This window comes from Bidens hawaiensis, unplaced genomic scaffold, assembly GCF_021521415.1.
Source record: "Bidens hawaiensis isolate Kalapana, Puna unplaced genomic scaffold, B.hawaiensis_p1.1 tig00043566_1, whole genome shotgun sequence".
Classification (NCBI taxonomy): Eukaryota; Viridiplantae; Streptophyta; class Magnoliopsida; order Asterales; family Asteraceae; genus Bidens; species Bidens hawaiensis.
In genome coordinates, this window is record NW_027497731.1 from 112,265 (window position 1) to 134,041 (window position 21,777).

General features: G+C 33.5%; 3 protein-coding genes and 1 pseudogene across 4 annotated transcripts; all 4 read left to right on the forward strand.

Annotated features, from left to right (window-relative positions):
* Nucleotides 1-1,534: 1,534 nt before the first annotated feature.
* On the forward strand, nucleotides 1,535-3,457 carry LOC143594383 (uncharacterized). Its single transcript, XM_077073709.1, has 4 exons — nucleotides 1,535-1,761; nucleotides 2,173-2,307; nucleotides 2,383-2,463; nucleotides 3,088-3,457. The coding sequence occupies exons 1-4, from the start codon at nucleotides 1,701-1,703 to the stop codon at nucleotides 3,315-3,317; spliced, it is 507 nt and encodes a 168-aa protein (XP_076929824.1). The 5' UTR covers nucleotides 1,535-1,700; the 3' UTR covers nucleotides 3,318-3,457.
* Nucleotides 3,458-4,064: 607 nt separating this feature from the next.
* Nucleotides 4,065-8,308, forward strand: LOC143594385 (nuclear transport factor 2-like; annotated as a pseudogene). The gene is made up of 9 exons (XR_013146328.1): nucleotides 4,065-4,282; nucleotides 4,359-4,493; nucleotides 6,279-6,582; nucleotides 6,657-6,946; nucleotides 7,008-7,161; nucleotides 7,455-7,576; nucleotides 7,661-7,726; nucleotides 7,858-7,954; nucleotides 8,057-8,308. The product of XR_013146328.1 is annotated as a nuclear transport factor 2-like (transcript).
* Nucleotides 8,309-9,576: 1,268 nt separating this feature from the next.
* On the forward strand, nucleotides 9,577-13,075 carry LOC143594391 (uncharacterized). Its single transcript, XM_077073716.1, has 4 exons — nucleotides 9,577-9,659; nucleotides 9,731-9,871; nucleotides 11,293-11,480; nucleotides 12,570-13,075. Exons 1-4 carry the CDS (start codon nucleotides 9,607-9,609, stop codon nucleotides 12,782-12,784), a joined length of 597 nt encoding a protein of 198 aa, XP_076929831.1. The 5' UTR covers nucleotides 9,577-9,606; the 3' UTR covers nucleotides 12,785-13,075.
* A 3,729-nt stretch (nucleotides 13,076-16,804) lies between these two features.
* On the forward strand, nucleotides 16,805-21,618 carry LOC143594390 (auxin-responsive protein IAA12-like). Its single transcript, XM_077073715.1, has 6 exons — nucleotides 16,805-16,870; nucleotides 16,972-17,447; nucleotides 18,307-18,596; nucleotides 20,587-20,701; nucleotides 20,797-20,858; nucleotides 21,176-21,618. Exons 2-6 carry the CDS (start codon nucleotides 17,011-17,013, stop codon nucleotides 21,214-21,216), a joined length of 945 nt encoding a protein of 314 aa, XP_076929830.1. The 5' UTR covers nucleotides 16,805-16,870; nucleotides 16,972-17,010; the 3' UTR covers nucleotides 21,217-21,618.
* The last annotated feature ends 159 nt before the right edge of the window (nucleotides 21,619-21,777 follow it).

Consider the following 21,777-nt stretch of genomic DNA (forward strand, 5'->3'; position numbering starts at 1 on the left):
AGTTATTAAATATATATTTTTAAAAAGTTATATAAATGATAGGCTCATTTCGAGCCAGCTTGAGCTCGAAAAGTGAAGCCGGGCTCGGCTTGTTTACTATTTAAAAAATTATTTTTTATATATTTATAATTATTTATATATTTTTTTCATAACATTATATATATATTTTAATAATTATTAAATATATATTTTAAAAAAAATTATATAAATGGCAGGCTCGTTTAGGCTCGCGAGCCGGCTTGAGCTCGATAAGTGAAGCTCGGGCTCGGGTCGTTTATTAAATGAGCTTATTTTTTAGGCTCGAGGTCGGGCTTGGGCTTGATTAAGCTCGACTCGATCGAGCTTTTTAACGAGCCGATCTCGAGTAGCTCGCGAGCAGCTCGGCTCATTTGCACCCATAATCTTGTCACTCGTAAGGTTGTCTTCAAAGAGAGATGACGTATAACGAAGATCACTTCTCGTATTGTTACTTTTACACACCTCTTTTAGGTCTACCTACGACTTTTTTGTTTAGACAATTTCATAGTAACTAAACTTTAAACTCAGCTGGTCACAACTATATTGTACGTGTTGTGACAAAAATGCCTCTCGACTGATGTGCGTATAGTGACTTAATGAGATAGCCGGCTATCCAATGCTACCCGCAATTTGGATCATAGTTGTAAATTAAGAAAAGTGAGAGGCAAACATGCACAATGTAAAATTTAGGAAGCATCCGTGTAATTAACTCATCTATTCGTTCAAAAAACTTATATCGATTATTCATTCATGTTCGATAATGTTGTAGACCAAGTACATAACTTTTTTATAATGCGTACACTTTTATAACTTAGCAGTTTTTAGCCAAAATCCCAAGTCTTGAATCAATTTATTAACTATTTAACTACGTATTCAAGAGTAAAAAAATAATAATCATACTAGAATAAATATATTTAAAAAAAAGAAAAATTAAAATTCTAGTAATTTGCACTTATATAAAAGATTTAACATTTTCTTTTTATAAAGTTGTGATTTGTTTTAGTAAAATGTTATAAGCTTCATAGATGTTTTTACATTTTAGGTATGATTCAAAGAAGATTTGAAAATAGTAATATTAATACAACACAAAATCACCAAAAAATCCGAAACAACTTAATATCAACAAAAAAATTTAAAATAATGATAATAATACTAAAAAAATAATTATAAAAAAAATATTAATTTTCGAATAAATGAACATGTATACGTAAACGAACGTTAAGGAACGAACCTAAACGAACGTATTACCAAACATTCAAGAACACAAATGAACGAACGAGGCCTCTGTTCGTGTTCGTTCGTTAAGCTTACCAGACAATTTTTTTTGTTCTTTTTCCCTTCGAACTGTTCCCTGAACTTTTGATTCATTTACAATTACCCTGTATACCGAACCAAATAACCCTTTGTTCATTATTATTCATTTGTTCATGTCTTTGAAACCAAGTCATGTAACTAATCACTTGTCATATAGGCACATGAAGGCATGGAGAATGAATATATTCATCTTGGCTTCAAAGCCAATCAATGAACATAAACCTCAAATTATAACTACTTTGCTTTGAATATGAATTGATTCCATCCTTCCATTTCTTTATATCTTGTCAACAAAACCTTAACTCCATCTTCGAGTTCTTCGATATTCAAAGAAAGAGGTAACTCGTTAATTAAAAAGCGTTCTAAAGATGATGGTCAAGGCCCCTGCCAAAGCTCGTGGCGATCTATATTTTCCTTTTGAATCGCTAGGTACGTTTATATTCATCAGGATGCTTTGCGAGCGAGCCAAATTTAGCTTGCTCGTTTATATCCATCTTAACTTGAAAACTCTTAATGAGCTAAAAGTTGAGCTCAAACGAGCCAACTCGCATATTTTTGTAACTTCGGAAATTTTATATGTTTATTGTCACATAAAAGTCGATATGATAGATGTAACAACAAAAAATAAATCCCTTAGATTTTCGTTTATAAAAATTGGGCTCGTTAATTGTCTTACTTAATTTGAGTGATCCAAACGGACGAAGCAGGCGTCTGGCTTGCCTCGGCTTGTTTTAAAATTTTCCGAGAATTCTTTCTCCCAGTTAGTTGTTTTAATTTCTTCTATAAGTATTTTAAAACTAATATTGAACTTATATAACAAATATCACATTATAATACCAGGTCTCCGTTATCTGATCCAACTTGAAGTAACAAAAGAAACTGGAAGACGAATTATATCCCGTGACAACTCCAATACAAAAATGAGACGGAATTGTGCTTCAAATTTGGCATCGACAATTACTTCCATAGAAAAAGGTTGAAACTTTTTACATTGTTACATATTATTGATTTGTCTATACAAAATTTGTCTTATTTTTAATCTAAACTCAGGGTCACGACAACCCAAGAACCATCAAATTAAGGACGTTGATCATACTGTTCAACGCCCTCGCGCGGTTTTATCTAGTCCTGGTATGACTATTGTCCTTGGCTAAACAAAAATATTAATTTTAGTAGCAAATGTTTGTTGTCTCTAGTTTAAGTAGTAAAAAAAGACTTATGTGTTAGGTAAAAGATACAAACCGGATGATAATTACTAGATGTAACTCATAATAAATGAAAACGTTAGCTAAAAAGAGAGACATTGTGACAAAGATATGAAATTTTCACACGCTAAGCAATTGAGTAATCATAGTAAGTGTTTATACTATTTCTTAAACATGCCAAATTATCAAACTTGTAAATATATATATATATATATATATATTAAATGTGTTAAACCTATTGGCTATCATATAGTTTTATTCGATTGTTACATTATCATGTAATAAAAGTATTAATTTTTATGCCGAGTCCTTAAAAAATTGTGCAAACTCGATTTAGACTGGAGTTTTAAAGTCTGTTTCAACAACTGGCATCTTTCTCACCATGTTTAGTTGTTACATTACTTGGTTTTGCATAATGGATTGCTAGTTACGCTCATCATTATTTGCTATGCACAGGAGAGATGATTTATGTCACAATATGATGTATTTCTTAAAACGATGCATTTTTCATGCAGTTTATAATTTGATTTTTATATTGTTTCGCTAGCAGATAATGATCTTTTGATCAAAAAGATGAATAAGAGGACTTTAAAACAAGATTCTAGTTCCAAAACACCTACGAGGAGAGTTAAGTCGACTTGTGTTGACATAGAGAATGCACCCATAAGGATTCGCGGCACAAACTCAACATTTAACTCTCAACATCGTCCGAAAGTCAAGGACTACAATAAACCATCTGTTTTAAAGGAAAAGACATGCACCATAAAGCTAAAATCTTAGTAAAGCTTAGAAACGTTATGTTTGACTAACTAGAATACTTGACGTGTTTGATTACAATCATTTAGAACTAGTCTTTCCTTTTGTTCTCATTTACTGTATTTGTTTAAAATGGAGATAATACACACCATACTCTTTTTATTGTCATGTTATTTGATATTCATCAACACACATATGAAAAAGAATAAGATAAAACCTAGATAACCTTACACACGTAGTAAACATACACTAATCAAGTAATCATACATAACCTAAGTAAACTATCATATACCATTAATCTTTTTAAATCAAGTAAACTTTACGTTAACCCACATGGTAAAACTCAATACTCGATTACACAACACATGCATCATACCATTAACACATCAACCCGACCATCCGTTTTGTTAACGAATACAAGTCTCACGACTACTATCTTCGCACATCAACTTTAAGAAGCTTAAACACAATAACATATTTTAGGAAACAGATCCAAGTAACTCTAACTCAGCTGGCTACAACTACTGAATGAAAAAAGTATTTCCCGATTGAGATTTCCTCTCTAAACCCCACCTCGATAACTCAACACTCAACAATAAAGCAGCAAAGCAATCTCTTTTATAATACCAACTTTCAACTAGTATCAAAATAAACGTTTTAACGTATTGTCTAAACTTTATTTCAAAACAGAAATAACTTCCTCAATACTCTCATTTCCATCATCAAATTAATCACAAACCCACACTTTTCATTTTTCAAAACCCTTATCTTCTCTCTCTTTCAATTTCTCATTTCAATTCAAAATTGACATCAATATTATTTCACTCACTACTAAACCTAATTACTCATCCTACACACTCAATTTCACTTCATTACTTCCAATTTCCAAAACTACACCACCATTTGTCACCTAGGGTTTTCGAATTAGGGTTTTTGATCCAGTTGCGGTAATGGCGAGTTTATACTCGTCTTCCGTTACGGCCTCACAGGTAATTGTGTGTTTTCCTTGTTTAATTTGGATTACATGTAATTAACGAATTAGGGTTTACGATTGATATGTGTTAGGTTGGATCGTACTTTGTTGAGCAATATTATTCGATGCTTCAGCAACAGCCGGAGTTTGCTTACCAGTTTTATACCGACTCGAGTTTGATGATTCGAGTAGACGGCGAGTCGACGCAGACTGCTTCGGCTATATACGTGAGTTGTTTTGAACTTTATGACTTATGGATTACGTGCCGCATGTGTACATGGTTGTGATATGATATTAGGATGAATGAGTTTTATTATTATTGTATGCATTTGCTTTATTTGGATATTTAGATCAAGTGTAGTAAAACTTACGAGTATCCGTAGTGGTCTAGTGAGTGTGAGCAAAACTGATAATCGAAACCGTTAACTACAAGTAGAACCTGTGTCCTACAATCTATGTAGTCTGTATCGCTGATATATCGGTTATTGGTCCCTTTGTAAAATATTGGTATCGATAATATATAGACCGATATTTGACCGATGTTGGACCGATATTTGACCAATATTCCCGATACCAGTGTTTTAAGTCTTAATTATCACTTTATATGAATTTTACATGGATATTAAAGTTACTGATATCTGACCGATATCCCACCGCGATAACTAATATATGAAATATCGTTTCTTGACTGATGTCTGATATTTTCTCGTATTAACTGCTTAGCCTACAATTCACACCGAGTAGATGTTTTATACCACCATTTCATGTTTTTATACCTTCATTTTCATATATGAAATGCCTCCATTTCATGTAATATCTCAGTTTCATGTATTTATATCTTCATTTTATGTATTCTTGCATGCATTTCATGTTTTTCTAAGCAAAAATTTTAGGCCAAGTTTGATTTTGGTTATTAACTAACCCAACTGAACCGGAAACCAACAAAATAACCAATAAACCGAACTGACTAACCAAAAAGTGATTGGTTAATTCGATTGGGCTTATTAACTGAACTTGACTGTGCACACCCCTAGCAAAAAGTGTCTCTATGTAGGCGCCTCCTAGGCAAGGCTTGTGGTCACACTCATGCTCATTAAGGGACGTAATGGTTCAGTGAGTGTGACCAATTTTTTTGATTAATATAATATTGAAAAAACATCCACAAGCATGCTTGTGGTCCATTCTCGGCGGGTTGCTCATGCCCCCATGCTCACGATGGTATTACGGGTGGTCTAATAGTATGAATATTCTTTTACATATTAAAGGTATCTTAGTAGTCGCATGTGACATGTTGTTTGATATGAGCCATCGTGTGTACATTATGCTGATAAGTATCTGCCAGTTCATTCAACAATGCTATGTGAGTTCTAACACAAGACAATTATTTTTTCCCGTTTCCATATATGGTTTTATTCTCTCTGGTTACATAAGAATCAAGTGTTTAGTTTTGCTTGTACTTTCTTTTTATGTAATTTAATTTTTGATGCACCATAGAGTTGGTGACAGTTTATGACTTATGCTATTGAAAAATTCATTTTTGGTTATGGATTTATCTCAAACAGGAAAAAACTTTAAATCAAGATAACGTGTCAAAAGATGAACATTTTGTAAAATTGTAAATGTAATTCATGCTACTTTGTAAAACCAATATATCTTTGAGTTCATTTTTGGTTATGGATTTATCTCAAAACAGGAAAAAACTTTCAAGCTTAAAGATAACGTGTCAAAAGATGAACATTGTGTAAAATTGTAAATGCAATTCATGCTACTTTGTAAAACCAGTATATTTTTATATTCATGTTATTCTTGTAATATACTATTGACTGAATACCTTTTGTAATCTTGGTATTCAGTCAATAGTATTCAAAAAAATACATGTAGTTATGAACATATAAGTTTTTACAGGTGACCCACAGTACTATTTTACTGCTTCTTTTGGCTTTTATTTTCTGTCACTTTTCTTGTCTATTGAGCTGTCTAAGAAATGGAAACCTTTTATTGTACCATTGCAGCATATTCATACGCTTCTTCAATCATTACACTTTAGTGGGATTGAAATCGGAACCATAAACTCTTCTGAATCATGGAGTGGAGGGATTCTTGTGGTGGTGTCGGGTGCGGTCAAATCAAATTGCTTTCTTGGTTCGAGGAAATTTGTTCAAACGTTTTTTCTTGCTCCTCAAGAGAAGGGTTACTTTGTTATAAATGATATTTTTCACTTTGTTAGTGATGAGGTTACCAATCATTTTTCACCACCGTTGGCCACTGTACATAAGCATGATTTTCAACCACTGAGTTCTTCTCAGAACTTATCAGGTATTGCATCTTTTACTAGTAGTTAGTTTATTTTTGCATTTATTAAATAGTGATGGTAGATTATTAAATAACAGTTGTTGAAGATGCATTTGAGGTTGAAAAGTTTAATTCTGTACACTTACAAAGTAATGGTCAAGGTGACTACTTTACCTCACAAGATCGTCAAAATCAGCAGCAAGAAGACTATAAGGAAGAGTCAACGGTCAAACAGCCTTCTTTTAAACATGTTGACCATTTTCAAGAGTCATTTTATCAAAATACAGTGAAGTTTGATCAACAGCCGTTGCATCAAAACACATCGCTTTATGTTCAAGAATCAACTCAAGCTGTGGAAAAGCCTGTGAAGTTTACATACGCTTCTATAGTAAGTTATTTCATTATTTTTGTTATTCTTTTCTTGTTGCCATAAAAATGGTTATTTGCAGCTGAAATCAAACGTGAAATCCACATCATCAGTAACATCAGTTCCAACTCAAGCTCCAGTCATTAAGAGGGTTCCATCTACAACCGGATTGCATCAACCACCAGAACCTGAAACTACACCTCATGTTACAGAGGATGCTTCAGTTAGCGAAGAAGGTGAATTCATGTAACTTTTATCCATTTAATAAAAAACAACAAAATAAACTGTAATGTAGCGGGTTAGTTTGCCTCCGGGTTAGGGCGTGTAAATTTTGGTGGGTCAAAATGGGTCGGTATGGGACGACCCAAGACACTTGTTTAATTGTGTAAATTTTCTTTTAGGTGAGTCGATGTCTGTTTACGTGAGGAATTTGCCCACGTGGGTTAGGGCGTGTAATTTGTGGTGGGTCAAAATGGGTCGATATGGGATGACCCAAGACACTTGTTTAATAGTGTAAATTTTCTTTTAGGTGAGTCGATGTCTGTTTACGTGAGGAATTTGCCTACGTCTATTACTACTCAAGAAATTCTTCAAGAGTTCAAGAATTTTGGGAGAATTAAGCAGGACGGTGTGTTCATAAAGAATCGCAAGGTCTTATTTTTTAACTATTTATTTGTAAGTATAATATATGTTAACCACTATTATTTTATTTAGAGTCAAACTTGTAATTTGCAGGATGTTGGTGTTTGCTTTGCATTTGTAGAGTTTGAGGACCTTAGTGGTGTTCATAAAGCTATTGAGGTACGAGTTTAATGAAATCTGTTTCTACTGATATGAACATATTTGGAGAAAAATAGTGTGATTAAGTTTATTTTTCCTTAACATTTGCGCTTGTTTATATGAACTTGACTTGCTACGTCTAAATTTTGTAGGCATCCCCGATACAACTGGCTGGAAAACAAGTGTACGTTGAAGAAAGAAGAGCAAACAGCAGCAGCAGCAGCAGCAGCAGTTCTCGTGGAGGAATATGTGCTCTTAAATAGAAATAAATCATCTTTAATTCTTTGCCGCCAATACATCAGATTAAAATATTAAAATAACCTTTTTTAAAAATGGTTGATTTTTTAACAGAAGGAAGAGGAGGCGGGAAAGGAAGAGGAAGTAATGATGCAACGAGAGGACGTTACGGCGATGCTTCTAATGGCAGGGGTAACGGATTGCGTAACTACTAAAGTGAAAATAACCAGATTCTAGTTTTTGACCATAGTTTGGTATTGAAACAAATGCTTAGACTTTTATGATATCATATCACATATGCACTTTGTGAATGTTGTTTTTTATCTTGACGCGTATGAACAACTATTGCCAGTTTTAATCAATTTTGGCTTGTAAAGATTGAGATGACCTCAAGTTTTTGTAGCTAATCAAATAGATTTCTCAGTGATATTTGAGATTGAAAAAACTTGCTTGTAAAAGAGTTTTTTTTTTAGCTTTTATATATTTATTTGTTTATTTTATAACCATAAGAGCTCGTTACTAGAAAACACATGGGATCCATAGGTACTCTGCATACCAAGACGATAGGTTTTAAGGACTAATGGTAACCACCGTTTGGTTCTTAGAAGCATCTCCGATTATTAATTTTTTGGGTCATGTAAGAGATATAGAAGATGCCGATGTTATGGAGAAGAGAGGAATGAGAGACGTTTTTACGTTAGAGGAAAGGTGAGAGATAGAAGAAAAGGGGGGGGGGGGGGGGTGCTTTTAGAGTTGATTTTAGTTGTGAGGGAGACAAAGTTAAACAATGATGTTTTTAAATCTTCCAATTGTAATGGCTTCTATTAGTTATACAAAAAAAACACCTCGTTAGTATCTAAACCATTTAATCAGTCGTATATATCAAAAGTAGCTCACTAAAAATATTATAAAAGTTAGTTTACTGTTTAGAAGTGGATTTTCCTTGTATTAATGAATTATATTGTTTTTTTCGCTTCTTACTTCTTAGACCATCTCCACATCGACGTTTTCAGATAAATTTTCACGTGCGATCACGCTCACTCCTCCCCTCACATTCCCTACTCTTTTGAACGTATTCCTCTCGGCATCTCTCTTTCACGTCTCTTTTATGTTACTTTCTTTAAATCAAACTAGGTATTATGAAATAATCTTTTAACATATTGTTGATTATAACACGATCTTTTCATGTACAAATATAATTATTAAAACCTTAAATACATATAATTTCATAATATGATTCTTAAAACAATAAATGCGTTAATGAGTGGGCGATAAATACGTTAATGAGCTGGCGGTGGAGTGACAATGAAGAGACTTGGTGTTCTATGTAACTTAGGTTCAATTCCTGACCTCGTCATTTAGTTTAAGCGACTACAGGAGATGATGATGATGATGATGATGATGGAAGACTAGGCGAGTACTTGACGTTTACCAGTTAAATCCTTGAATTGAACGAGTTTTATCTCACTACACTGTCTGACCTTTGAACGAGTGTTCACGGACTTGACATTAGAATGAGTGTATTCCGATTTGATGAAATAATTTAAAAAAGAAACAAAAAAAACAATAATTATTAAATTATTATAATTTACATAACCAAAAGTCCAAAACCCTGAACTTGACTGTTCTCCATAGCTAGGGTTTTGCAACATAAACAGAAAACGATGATCGGCAGAAGATTTATATCGTTTTTCAGACGAAACTCTACTGTTTCGAGGTATCAATTCATTCAATTTCAATTGTTTAATATTTAATTGTGTGATCTGATCTGTTATTGTTGTACAACAGCAATTCGGCAGATGTAACGGTGGAGGAAACCACGGCAAAAGCATGGGGCCGAAGAATAGTTTCCGGCGGCTTGATTTGTCTCACCGGCGGCGTTGCGTTAAGTGCACTTGATGATATTTTCATTTATCAAACTTGTAGCAGGTATTATTATTATTATTAATATTAACTTTCAGTCTTAATTATGGTGTGAATTATAATGAAATCTACATTAATTGTGTGTTTGGATATTAATTAAAAGTTTGTTAAATATAATATTGGAAGGGGGGATAATGCGATTTTAGTCTCGGAAAACTGTTGAATGAATGGTTTCGATTCTTAGATGTATAGCTCTTGTAATGTGCGTTGATAAGGTTGCATCGAATGCTATGTGATTCTATGATGCATGTTGGGATGTAAACTAGCAACTCGAGCTCGAGCTCGGCTAGTGAGTAGTTTTTCAAGTTTGAGCTCGGCTCGTTTCTGTTTAATTAATCAGTTAACTTGTATATTTATATGGAACATAATGTATATTTTTTGGTTGTTTTTATCATAAATTTTGTATATAATAATTATTAAATAAATAGATATTAAATATAATTAAACCAACTATATAAATAATAGTCTCGTTTAGACTCGCAAGCTAGCTGGAGCTTGATAAGTGAAGCTTGGGCTCAGGCTCAGGCTCAGGCTCGTTTATTAAACAAGCTTAGTTTTAGGCTCGAGCTCATTTAACCTTGTCTTGATTTGAGCTTTTTGCGAGCCGGTCTTGAGTAGTTTGCGAGCGGCTCGGATCGTTTACACCCTTACTCTGATGCGATCTTATGTGTGATGCAGTGCGATATGCAATTGACCAGCGTTTGAACAAATTGGACCGTCGATTGCAACGGGTTTGTTTTTCAAATCTGAATGAGCAATGGGTTTAAGCATTTGAACAAATTACTGGATTAGACTATCGATTGAATAAATCTGACCAATATGATGGGAATATCGTATATTTTAGTCTTTAAAAGTTAACAAGTTAAATTATTATCTAGTAAGTAACTTTTTAATAACTTTTTTTAATAACGAACGCCTCGATATGCATCAGATTTTGGGATCAGAATGCATTGGAGAGCCACACACTTTTTTAAAACCAAGGTATAGCTAAGTGGCACAGAGTGATTCAATGTCTCGACTCACGACCCACTTAAAGATCATTAGATGTGAAGAATAGTTTGAAATTAATATCATTAGACTAAGCATTCAGCTCGTTAGGGCTAGTCCCTTATATCTTTTCTTTGGGAAGAGTTGATTACCTTGATGCATGCTTCACAACAGAAGTCAGAACTAAACAAGTTTTCTTATTAAATCTCTTATCGGGTCGAATGGGTTAATAGAAAAATAATGCCAAAGTGGAAACCAATCAAACGGGCTGAAAGTTTTCTTAAGTGTATTTTAGGTTTTTATCCCATGCAACATTCAACCTCCTAAATTGCTGTATTCGGATGATTAGTTTATTATTATGCGAGTATAGCTTTTGTAATCATATTTAACATACTATTTAAACGAGCTTTTTTAAATTCAATGTTTTTAATTTTGTTCAGTAAAGCGATGGAGAAAGCCAGCAAGAACCAGGCTATTATAGATGCAATTGGGGAGCCGATATCTAGAGGTCCTTGGTACAATGCATCACTTGCCATGACTCACAAAAGGCATTCGGTTTCTTGCACTTTTCCCGTTTCCGGGCCCCGTGGCAATGGAAATTTTCAACTACGGGCTGTTCGTAATGGAGGTAAGAAATCATCATGTTTTTTTTACTTATTTTCCAGGTATGGATTATTCTACACTCCAATATGCTTTTCATCATATTGTTCCCAAGTATTTAAAAGTCCAAAATTGATTATTATAGTTGCAACCCCACCAAAGAATAAATGGGAAAAAGTCTTTCAAGAGAGATGCTAATATGCATTTTTTTAATTTATCCGAACTAGGTTATAACTTATAAGAGTCCTAATGGCAATATGCATTATTTTAGTTTATCTGTTTGCTTAAACCTTAATATCTCTTGGCAACTATATGTATATTGTCTTCAACAGAAAGCGTGTGTTTCTGTGTTTACATGTTTAGTCTAACACTCGCGTGCACACACACTTTTTTTTTCTTAAAAGTAATCCACATTACCTCATAGATTTTGGATATAAGTTATTGTCCTTGAAAAGCCTGTATAATTCTTATAATGTTTTTTGTAAGTCTCAAATTTATATGTTAAGTTTCTCCAGAAAACACGTACATAGAATTACACGGATGGTCCTTGTGATTTGGTCATATTGCAACTTTGGTCCCCAAGTTTCAAAAATTATAGGTTTAGACCGATAGTTTGACAACCAATAGTTGGACATTTCACGCGCACTTAACGAAGCAAGTTAACGTCCATCCGCTCCGGGAACCATGGGTTGTGAAAACTAGTCCAAACTCTAAAGTTGTACCTTTTGAAACTCAGGGACTAAAGTTGCAATATGGCATACCACAGGGACTGTATAATTATTTCAAATTTTTATATGAAATCCAAATCTGCTATTGTAGCAATCAAACCCGACTCGTCATATGGGTTGGGCGTGCGGGGTCAAACAGGTTTGGCAACAGGTGAAGTTTGGTATGTATGTATTAGGTTTGTTGAACTAAAACACTTATTCTAAAATTTAACATTTGCCAAACAATTTATGTATCAATTATAATTACAAAACTTATATGCTTCCTTTTTTAGTCTTTTTTTTTTAATTCGCGTTTGACCCGTTAGTGATAAATAAAACATCATGCATTTCCAAACTCTGATGATTAAAAAATAAAAACCTTATGTATGATGTTGATGACGTGTAAACAGAAGAGAGCTGGCTATCATTTTTCCGACCACGTGACTGGGAGATCTTAATTATGGACGCTCAACTACATGTTCCTGAAAATGATGAAAAAAATAGAACATTCAGAATCCGCGTATCAGATGACGTGTCTCCACCAGCATGCCAGCTGTGCATCACAAATTGCACCAGAAGTCAAGAACCGAAAGCTGCTGAAAACAAACAGCCTCAACCCACTTAACCATTTTTCAAGTATTTATTCAGGCGCCTTTTACCAATAAAAATAAAGATTTTGCTTTTAAAGTATATACATTTGGTGTTAGTGATGATTTTGAAATATGTTGGTTGCTGTTATCTTCTATGTGATATTGTTCTAACACAATTTATAACCTGTTACAAAAAAACATTTGTTGGCATATGAATAAAGATGGAAGTCCATGACCATGTAGTGTTTTGTGACCAATTCTTTGCATAATTATAATATCTATTTGTTAAATACAATTGTTTCTAACACATGTGATTCATTTACATTAAAATATGAAACAATATAGTCTGGACCAACTATATTAACTATTTTGTAATTTTGTGGTTTTGGTACGGAAAGTAGGGCGTATAATGAATATTAATGATGGAGAATAAGGATTTTAGAGTCATATCTGGTGGTAATAATCGAGAAAGATTTTCTGGGCTTTTGTCTGCTTAGTGGGCCCCTATGCACCTTTGACCACTCTAATGTGGTTTCAAAACCATTAACCACCCAGATTCAGGCCACATTTCCGTTAGGTTGGTTTATTTGTTATTCGCATATGAGTCATGTGAAACGTATATGACTCGTATGGTGGGTGTAGGACAACATGAAAAATGTGGCATATATGACTTGTATAATGGGTGTATGACAACATGAAAAAATGTGATGTCAACATAGGGATGAACAAATTGTACCGAATTGGGTATCATCGGTACTAATTTGGTACTGAAATTTGAAGTATCTGAATTTTTGTCTTCGGTATTGGTACCAAGCTCATTCTTATGACAACACGCATAGGGTGTATGAATATAACATCCATTTTTGGTCTTCTTTGGGGGTGGGTTCTGCAAATGGACGTAACTACAAGATATAACAACCTTTTTCACTATTCATTAGTTAATGCAACCTTTTTTGTAATATATATACACATTAGTTTATATTAAGGTTAACCAATTGTAGTAAGTATATATAATCTAGGGATGTAACAAGTTCAGTCAATTATGAACTTATTTAAATTTGCTCAAAGTCTTTTAACTTAAGAGAGTTTGATGTAATATGCCATATGTTTTGAGTATCATGTCTACTTGTTTAAGGAGTATCTCGAAGATTAATCATAGCATTTGCACTCACATGATGGTCTATTCATCAAAAATGGTGATGAGTTAGAGCATAGTGTTTCTGTTTGTCGTGTTAAGGGCCTAAGGCGACAAGAAGCCGCTACAAACTAGCTGCTCTGCTTATTCATTTACTAAAGTTACAGGGTAAAACAAACCCGAGGGAAGATCATGTTCAAATTGATTTGTTGATGCATGGAAGGTTGACATGGTTTGTTAAGCCACAAGTTTGATGGTGGACGATGATTGTCCACAGTGGATGGGGGCGTCCACGAAACCTATGGAGGGATTACTTGGTCCTTGTAAACTAGAATTGAATGATCCACATAATGGATCCGCCTAGAGCATGATCTCAGTAAAAATAATTTGGAGGTGATAACTGTTTGCTGGAATTAACTATTTATGAGCACAAACACTGAAGCCGAAAGCCAAAATGAAACCGTTATTTATTGCACAAACAATGATTCAATGAATGAGAAGTTGAGAACGTTTATGTTTTGTTGGTGGTAGAATGTAACATGTCAAATGTTTTTGAAGAACAAATTTACTCAATTTGACTTGAGTAAAACTTTTAAAAAGCGAGTTTCGATCCATTAGACTCATTTACACTTCTATACCCCTAAACCGTGTCTTAGAAAACACACGCGAGTTTAATGAGTTTGATACAAAAAAATAACAAAATTATAATATGTAACCACTTTTATTAAAAGTTTTGGCAGTTAATATAAATTTATGTTGAATTTATTCTAAATCTTTTGAATTTTGTGTAAAAAAACATAGAGCCCTGAGGAGACTTTAGTGGACCCCACATCTTGTCTGTTTGTCCTTGGGAGTTTTTCACTCTTCTCCTCATTTTAATATTTTATTTCTATTTTCTTCCTTTAGCTTCTATAAATGTCATAATCACCCCTTTAAACTGCCTTTTTTTTTCTTTTGCACAACATTTTGAATCGGGTTTGAAACCAAACTTCTCATCAGAAAAATAGATGGAACAATTGTATATAGATATTTTATATAATTTACTATAAAACGATTACAATAAAGTGGCAGGCAAACGGGCAACAAGCTGCGCCGTAACCCCCTTTTGAATAGCAAAGCCAATCCTGCTAAAAACGAAGCTTTGGGACCTAGAAGCTGAAGAGGTTCCGTGTAAACAAGATTGTTTGCTAAATCAAGCAAGTATCGTAACAAATATACATCGTCACGTTTTATTTTATTTTTAGACTACATGACATTAATTTTTCTAGATCTTATTTTACTTTTATAAAATTATAAGATAAATTTAGAATTTTTAAACAAGAATTAGAAATTTAAATCATGACTTTTACACTAAAAAGTCACTAAATTACATGTATTTGGAAAATAAACGCACATCAATCAGACAAATAGACAATCACCCTCCACTTTGCATGCTTAGAATAATTACATGTTTGAATTTTAATTGATTCATTATAGATTTCTTAAAACGTGTAAATACAACATTTAGTTGTCAGTTGCGTATAACAATTTAAAAAAATAAAAGTCATAAAAACAATTATCTCGGGCATATTTGTTCACTTACCTACTTTATACTGGTCTACAACTAAAAACATCTTGATAGGTATAAATTTAACCGTTTTTTAATTTTTCTTTATATATGCGTGAAATTTTGTAACGTGTCGAGTTTACTTTAATGAGAAGTGAGTTAGAATTTATTGATTCTAAACTTTTGAGTCATTTAACTTGGAAATAAAGTGAATTCGAATTCAAATAAATGTTTCAAAAAATAGTCATTTTCCTTGATTAAATCAAACAAAATGTTGAGTCCCTTTAACTTGGTATTTGCCCAAAAAAGTGATATTAGATTCTTGTTTTTTTTCTTTCTTTATCTGTGCATAGGATTCTATCCTTTTAACCAACATAATTCAACTCGAAATCACTCACAAAAATAAATAAAAACTTTGCTTTTAGGAAAGCAACTTTCACAGAAAGAAAGAAATACTAGAAGCAAAAGTGGCAGTTTTGTTGTGTTGTACTCAAATCATATTCATTGTGCAGTAAGAGTTGTACCTTCATGAGATAATAAGTACGTGTACCGGGGGGGGAAGGGGTGAGAAATTTGGTGAACATTGTCCTTTCAAGCGATATTGGGGGCGATTTGTGTGGAGGGGGCGATGAATATTTATCGCCTGGTTTTGGTTTATAATAATAATAATAATTATTATTATTATTATATATGTGTGATATATATATATATATATAGGGTCGATATACTGTACAATAATGCCATAACGTACGATATGTACGCGAGACGCTGAAAGACAAAAATACTAAAACGCTCAGCCAAAAACTAAAACGCTTAAAAACGGGTTTCGTGAAAAAAAGTAAAAAATTGATCGATTAACCATTCAAATATGTTTTTTCGATGAATCGATGATTAATTGGGTATGTATTGATGATTTCGAGATGTAATTTTATGGATCAATTTCGTGAATACAAGTATTCGTATACGTTAAGGATTATTGTATTGTATATTTTCTCTCTTTATATGTGTATATATATGAGACTACAACACAATTAAAACAAAAAACCAAAACTTGCTCTTTATTAATTGGGCGTATATTACGCAAGACGTCTCAGTTTTGTAGCCCATCGACTACACATCGCCTAAGAAAAACAGACATAATTATGGGAAGTCTAGAAGTTGTTTGTTTTTATTGGTGGGACCAGAGTGTTTGATACAAATGGTAACACAGAAATATGTTGGTGTGGGACAAAGTTAGGAGAAATCAATGAGATACAAAAAGCCGACATGTGGGACCCACTTTCCACCACCCACCCCCCAAATGTTTTCTTCCTTTCTCTCTTTTTGCACCAAACTCATATCCCTTCTTGTCTTTCTTTCTTTCTAATCCACATCAAACTTTCAATCTTTCTCCTAAATTTTCAATCTTTCTTCATCAAGATTCAATCTTTCTTGATAAAGGTTGATTAATATTCAATCTTTCTTCTAAATTTTCAATCTTTCTTGATAAAGTTTCAATCTTTCATGTTTTCTTGGTAAATTTTCAATCTTTCTTGATATAGATTCAATTTTTCTTGATAAAGATTCAATCTTTTTAAAAAATGGATGTAACCCTTGGTTTATTAGACCAACTTCCATCCAGTGATGGTGGTGGTGGTGTGCCATCTGGTGGGTCAACAACCATGAGGTCAATCTTGACTGGGTCAAAGTCAAAAGAAGATAATAACAAGAACACCATGGTTGTGTCTACTGAGGTTACTTCATCATACCCTGCTGTTGTTGATGACGAGAGTTTGGATGGTCTTGAATTAGGACTTGGGTTGAGTATTGGTGGTGGTGGTTTGAAGTCAAAGACTGCGGTGACTGGTGGTTGGAGTCAATATGCAAGAATCTTGACTGCAAAAGATTTTCCTACTACTTTGGTTTCTGAACCTAATAATTCTTGTTCTTCATCTTCTTCTGTTAATATCCCAAATTCATCAGCTTCTGGTACCAAAAGAACTGCTACTGATTCTGTTTCTCCTCCTAATGGTACCAGGTATTATACAAATTTATCAATAATTTTCTGTTTTTATTTTTTATTTTTTTAATATATTTCTAGAGAATTTGTGGTTAATATATGAATTCTTGGATATTGGTTTTCAATAATTTTCTGCCTTTTTTTTATTTTTTATTTTGTATATATTTCTAGAGAATTTTTGGTTAATTTATGAATTCTTGGATAATGGTTTCAATAATTTTCTGTTTTTTTTTATTTTTTTATTTTATATATATTTCTAGAGAATTTTTAGTTAATTTATTAAATTTTGGATATTGGTTTTCAATAATATTCTGTTTTTATATATATTTTTTATTTTTTTATTTTATATATATTTCTAGAGAGTTTGTGGTTAATTTATGAATTTTTGGATATTAGATGCTTGAATTTGTTATGTGGTTGTGATGAACACCATCAAGGGATTTGTTTTACATTTAAAGTTCATAACTTTACCATATTCTTTCATTATTATTATTATTATTATTATTATTATTATTATTATTATCCAAAATTAGTTAATTAGGCTTTTGTTCCTTCATTATGATTCCCCTTAGTGAATAATAGAATAAGAACAAAGCATGCATTTGTGGGTTCTTTTTCATTATTCTGTTTAAATCTGATATTGCATGTTTTATAGAATTATAGGATGCTAATTTATTTTGTGTGTGTGAATCTTGATGATAAAAAATTGAATCTTTTTTATAATCATGTGGATCTTGATATCTTGTTTGATTACTAATTTTTTTTTCTTTATTTTTTCTACAATAAATAATTTTTAAAACTGAAAAGTAATAATTTGGGTTTATTTTAATATCTAGTGAAAGTAATTAAACTTTTAAAAATTTGTGTGTGATTATAGTGTTGTTGGATGGCCTCCTGTAAGTAAAGCTCACCGGATGCCTAATTTGGCGAACCAAATGAAATCACCAACCGAAAACTTTATATCAAAATCTGAGCAAAACAAAAGCAAGAACCGAACGGTTGGGATTAAGGATTATTCTGATGAAAGAAATGGGACTGCTAACAAGAAATATCGGTCGGTAAAAGTCAACATGGATGGAACTCTGATTGGAAGAAAAGTTGATCTTAATGCTCACACATCTTATGAGATGTTGGCTCAAACCTTACATGAAATGTTCTTCAGTAAATGTAAGTTGGTCTTTTTTGAATTTTAATTTTACACTTTTTTTTTTAATTGTAACGATTCCTACACATATAAACACAAACCGAGTTACATCTGGATAATTTTACACTAGACAATATTTTATGATTTATAATTATACGCGAAGTTATTAGGGATTTCGCAAAAAGTTTGTTTCTTGATGATTTTAAATCGATTTAGGCTTTGCTTGATCTTGAATCTTGACTTAATAAACTTTGATATTTCAAACTTTGATATTTCCACTACTTTGTTCAATAGTATTCTCAAATCATGTAAGATGCCAGACCAGTGGAGGAGCAGCGTTGTAGTTCTTATTTATAAGAACAAAGGAGACGCCCAGTGTTGTGGTAACTACCGAGGAATCAAACTACTAAGTCATACTATGAAGCTATGGGAAAGAGTGATTGAGGTTAGACTTAGACGAGAAACTCAGGTTACGGTCAACCAATTTGGCTTCATGCCGGGGCGTTCCACCACAGAGGCAATACACCTTATAAGAAGATTAATGGAAAAGTATAGGGAGAAGAAGCGTGATCTACATATGGTGTTTATTGACCTAGAAAAGGCCTACGACAGTGTGCCATGACAGGTGCTCTGGGAGTGCTTGGAGGGTAGAAGAGTGCCCAGGAAATACATAGAGATAATTATGGATATGTATACCAGGAGTGAAACAAGTGTCCGTGCGCCAGTGGGGGATACTGATTTCTTTTCTGTAGAGGTAGGTCTTCACCAGGGGTCAGCGTTGAGCCCGTTTCTTTTTGCAGTAGTCTTGGATGAGTTGTCAAAGTCGATTCAGGGGACTCTCCCGTGGTGCATGATGTTCGCAGACGATATTGTGTTACTTGCTGAGAAAAAACAAGATCTAAACATGAGGCTTGAGGAGTGGCGAACAACCTTAGAGACAAAAGGTTTATAGATTAGCCGATCTAAGACGGAGTACCTACACTGTGATTTTGGTGAGATAAACGACAGTGAAGACGCACACATGACAATTGAAGGGCAGGTGGTCCCGCAGGTAACGAAGTTCAAGTATTTAGGATCATTTGTACAGAGCGATGGGGAATTAGACAGTGATGTGACCCACCGAGTTCAGGTAGGATGGTGTAGATGGAAAGCAGCCACAGGTATATTGTGCGACAAGAGTTTCCCGACTAATCTGAAGGGAAAATTCTATAGGGTAGCAGTTAGACCTGCAATGCTATATGGAACAGATTGTTGGGCCATCAAGAAGGCACAAGTGCGGAAGATGGAGGTAGCAGAAATGAGAATGCTACGTTGGATGTGTGGGCACACAAAGCTAGACAGAATAAGAAACGTTGTGCTTCGCGAGAGATTAGGGGTGGCGAACATAGCAGACAAGATAAGAGAGTGGAGATTGAGATGGTTTGGACATGTAAAGAGAAGACAGACGACGAATCCTGTTAGATCCGTAGAAAACATTACTATAGAGGGGAGGAGGGGTAGAGGACGACCGAAATTGACTTGGGATGAGAGGATTAGGCATGATTTGATAGACCTAAACCTCTCCGAGGACATGGTTGAGGATAGGAATTCGTGGAGAAGTAGAATTAAAGTTAAGGATTTTTAGAGAGAATTGAATACCTTAGGGCTTAGACTTAACTTATTTAGGTCACATACCATAATGGTATTTCCCTTACATATTTTATTATTATTATTATGATTAGCTTTTATATTGCGGTTAAACTGTGACCTTATTATTAATATTATTATAATTAGTAGTAGTTTTTTATATAACTGTTAAACTTTGATTTCCTTTTTTTGCTTCATACACATGTTCTTAGAGCCGAGGGTCTCTCTGGAAGCCACCTCTTTATTCCTTTGGATAGAGGTACGGTTTGCCTACATCCCACCCTCCCCAGACCCTACCTATAGCTCTGCTGTCGGTGGGATTTTACTGGGTATGATTGATTGATTGAATTAATTGATATATATTTTTTTTGTTTATATATGTTTTAGGGCCAAGCAAAGAAGCAGTTAAACCTTCAAGATTATTGGACGGGACATCCGAATTCGTGCTCACTTATGAAGATAAAGATGGAGATTGGATGCTTGTTGGAGATGTTCCCTGGGAGTATGATTTCTTAAACTTCCATTTCTTAAAACTTTGACCCGCAAGTTGACTTTATTTGACTAATGTTGATATCTACTCCACTTATTCGATTTCAGGATGTTTATCAGCTCCGTCAAGAGGCTTCGGATCATGAAAAATTCCGAATCCAATGAACTCGGTGAGTATGAGTAATTTCTTAGCGCTTATGGTCATTTTGTGTAAGGGGTCGAAATGGTCATTTTGTTCGACGGGTCCAAAAGGATCTGCTTGACCAAAATCGTTATTCGTGTTTATTAGTAAAGATTTTTCAATAATAATCAGTTTATTTTAATAGAAATAATTTAAGGGGTTTTATACGTTAAAAACACACTTTAAGTAACTTTCGGCCCATTTGACTCGTTTCTATTGAGCCTAAACATTTTTTACTTGTTTGACCCTTAAATATTCGCTTATTTCATATGAAAATTAACTAACTTCGATGTGATTAAATCTCAGCTTCAAGATGTGAAGAAAACAGCGAGAGATACAGAGACTGATTATGTCTAAAGATGCATATAAACTTTGTTTTCTAGTAAAGATGAACTCGGGAGCCAAGTTCTTGTTGGTTAAAAGATAAAAAAAAAGAGAGTAATGGTTTGATCGACGTGTTTGGTTTTGTGGGTTTCTATAAAATCCTGCATATTTCATCACACAATGGTTTTGAGTGAGACCGGTTTTGTTTGGAAGCTTTGTATAAGTGAGCATCTAGTTTTGATGCAAGAAAGATATTAAGCATACACAATGCACATGTCACTGATAAATTGAGTTCTATGATATTGTATGGAATATACTGTGATAAATGAATTAGGTGTTTTTAGATTTTTGTGTAATTTTGGTTGGATTCTTTCATGTTTTGGTTTCTTGTATATTGGTGTTGTGGATACTTCAATCTTGATTAATGTACCTTTTATGCGGGTCAAAATTTTTCTTTTGCCCGCAATTATATTAAGGTTATAATAAATAAGATTAAAAGAAGTAAAAAAAGGTGGATATTAAATATTTAAAAGAAATAGAACACTTCACATTTTTGTTTGTATGATATCATTATTTTTTAGCAT

What these genes read in the sequence shown, in the direction of transcription:
- LOC143594383 (XM_077073709.1), top strand. Translation starts at nt 1,701, where the DNA reads ATGATGGTCAAGGCCCCTGCCAAAGCTCGTGGCGATCTATATTTTCCT. An exon ending in AATTACTTCCATAGAAAAAG is followed by an intron (nt 2,308 to 2,382) that starts GTTGAAACTTTT and finishes ATCTAAACTCAG; the next exon opens with GGTCACGACAACCCAAGAAC. An exon ending in CGCGGTTTTATCTAGTCCTG is followed by an intron (nt 2,464 to 3,087) that starts GTATGACTATTG and finishes TTTCGCTAGCAG; the next exon opens with ATAATGATCTTTTGATCAAA.
- LOC143594391 (XM_077073716.1), top strand. Translation starts at nt 9,607, where the DNA reads ATGATCGGCAGAAGATTTATATCGTTTTTCAGACGAAACTCTACTGTT. An exon ending in CGAAACTCTACTGTTTCGAG is followed by an intron (nt 9,660 to 9,730) that starts GTATCAATTCAT and finishes GTTGTACAACAG; the next exon opens with CAATTCGGCAGATGTAACGG. An exon ending in ACGGGCTGTTCGTAATGGAG is followed by an intron (nt 11,481 to 12,569) that starts GTAAGAAATCAT and finishes ACGTGTAAACAG; the next exon opens with AAGAGAGCTGGCTATCATTT.
- LOC143594390 (XM_077073715.1), top strand. Translation starts at nt 17,011, where the DNA reads ATGGATGTAACCCTTGGTTTATTAGACCAACTTCCATCCAGTGATGGT. An exon ending in TGAAATGTTCTTCAGTAAAT is followed by an intron (nt 18,597 to 20,586) that starts GTAAGTTGGTCT and finishes TATATGTTTTAG; the next exon opens with GGCCAAGCAAAGAAGCAGTT. An exon ending in GTTGGAGATGTTCCCTGGGA is followed by an intron (nt 20,702 to 20,796) that starts GTATGATTTCTT and finishes ATTCGATTTCAG; the next exon opens with GATGTTTATCAGCTCCGTCA.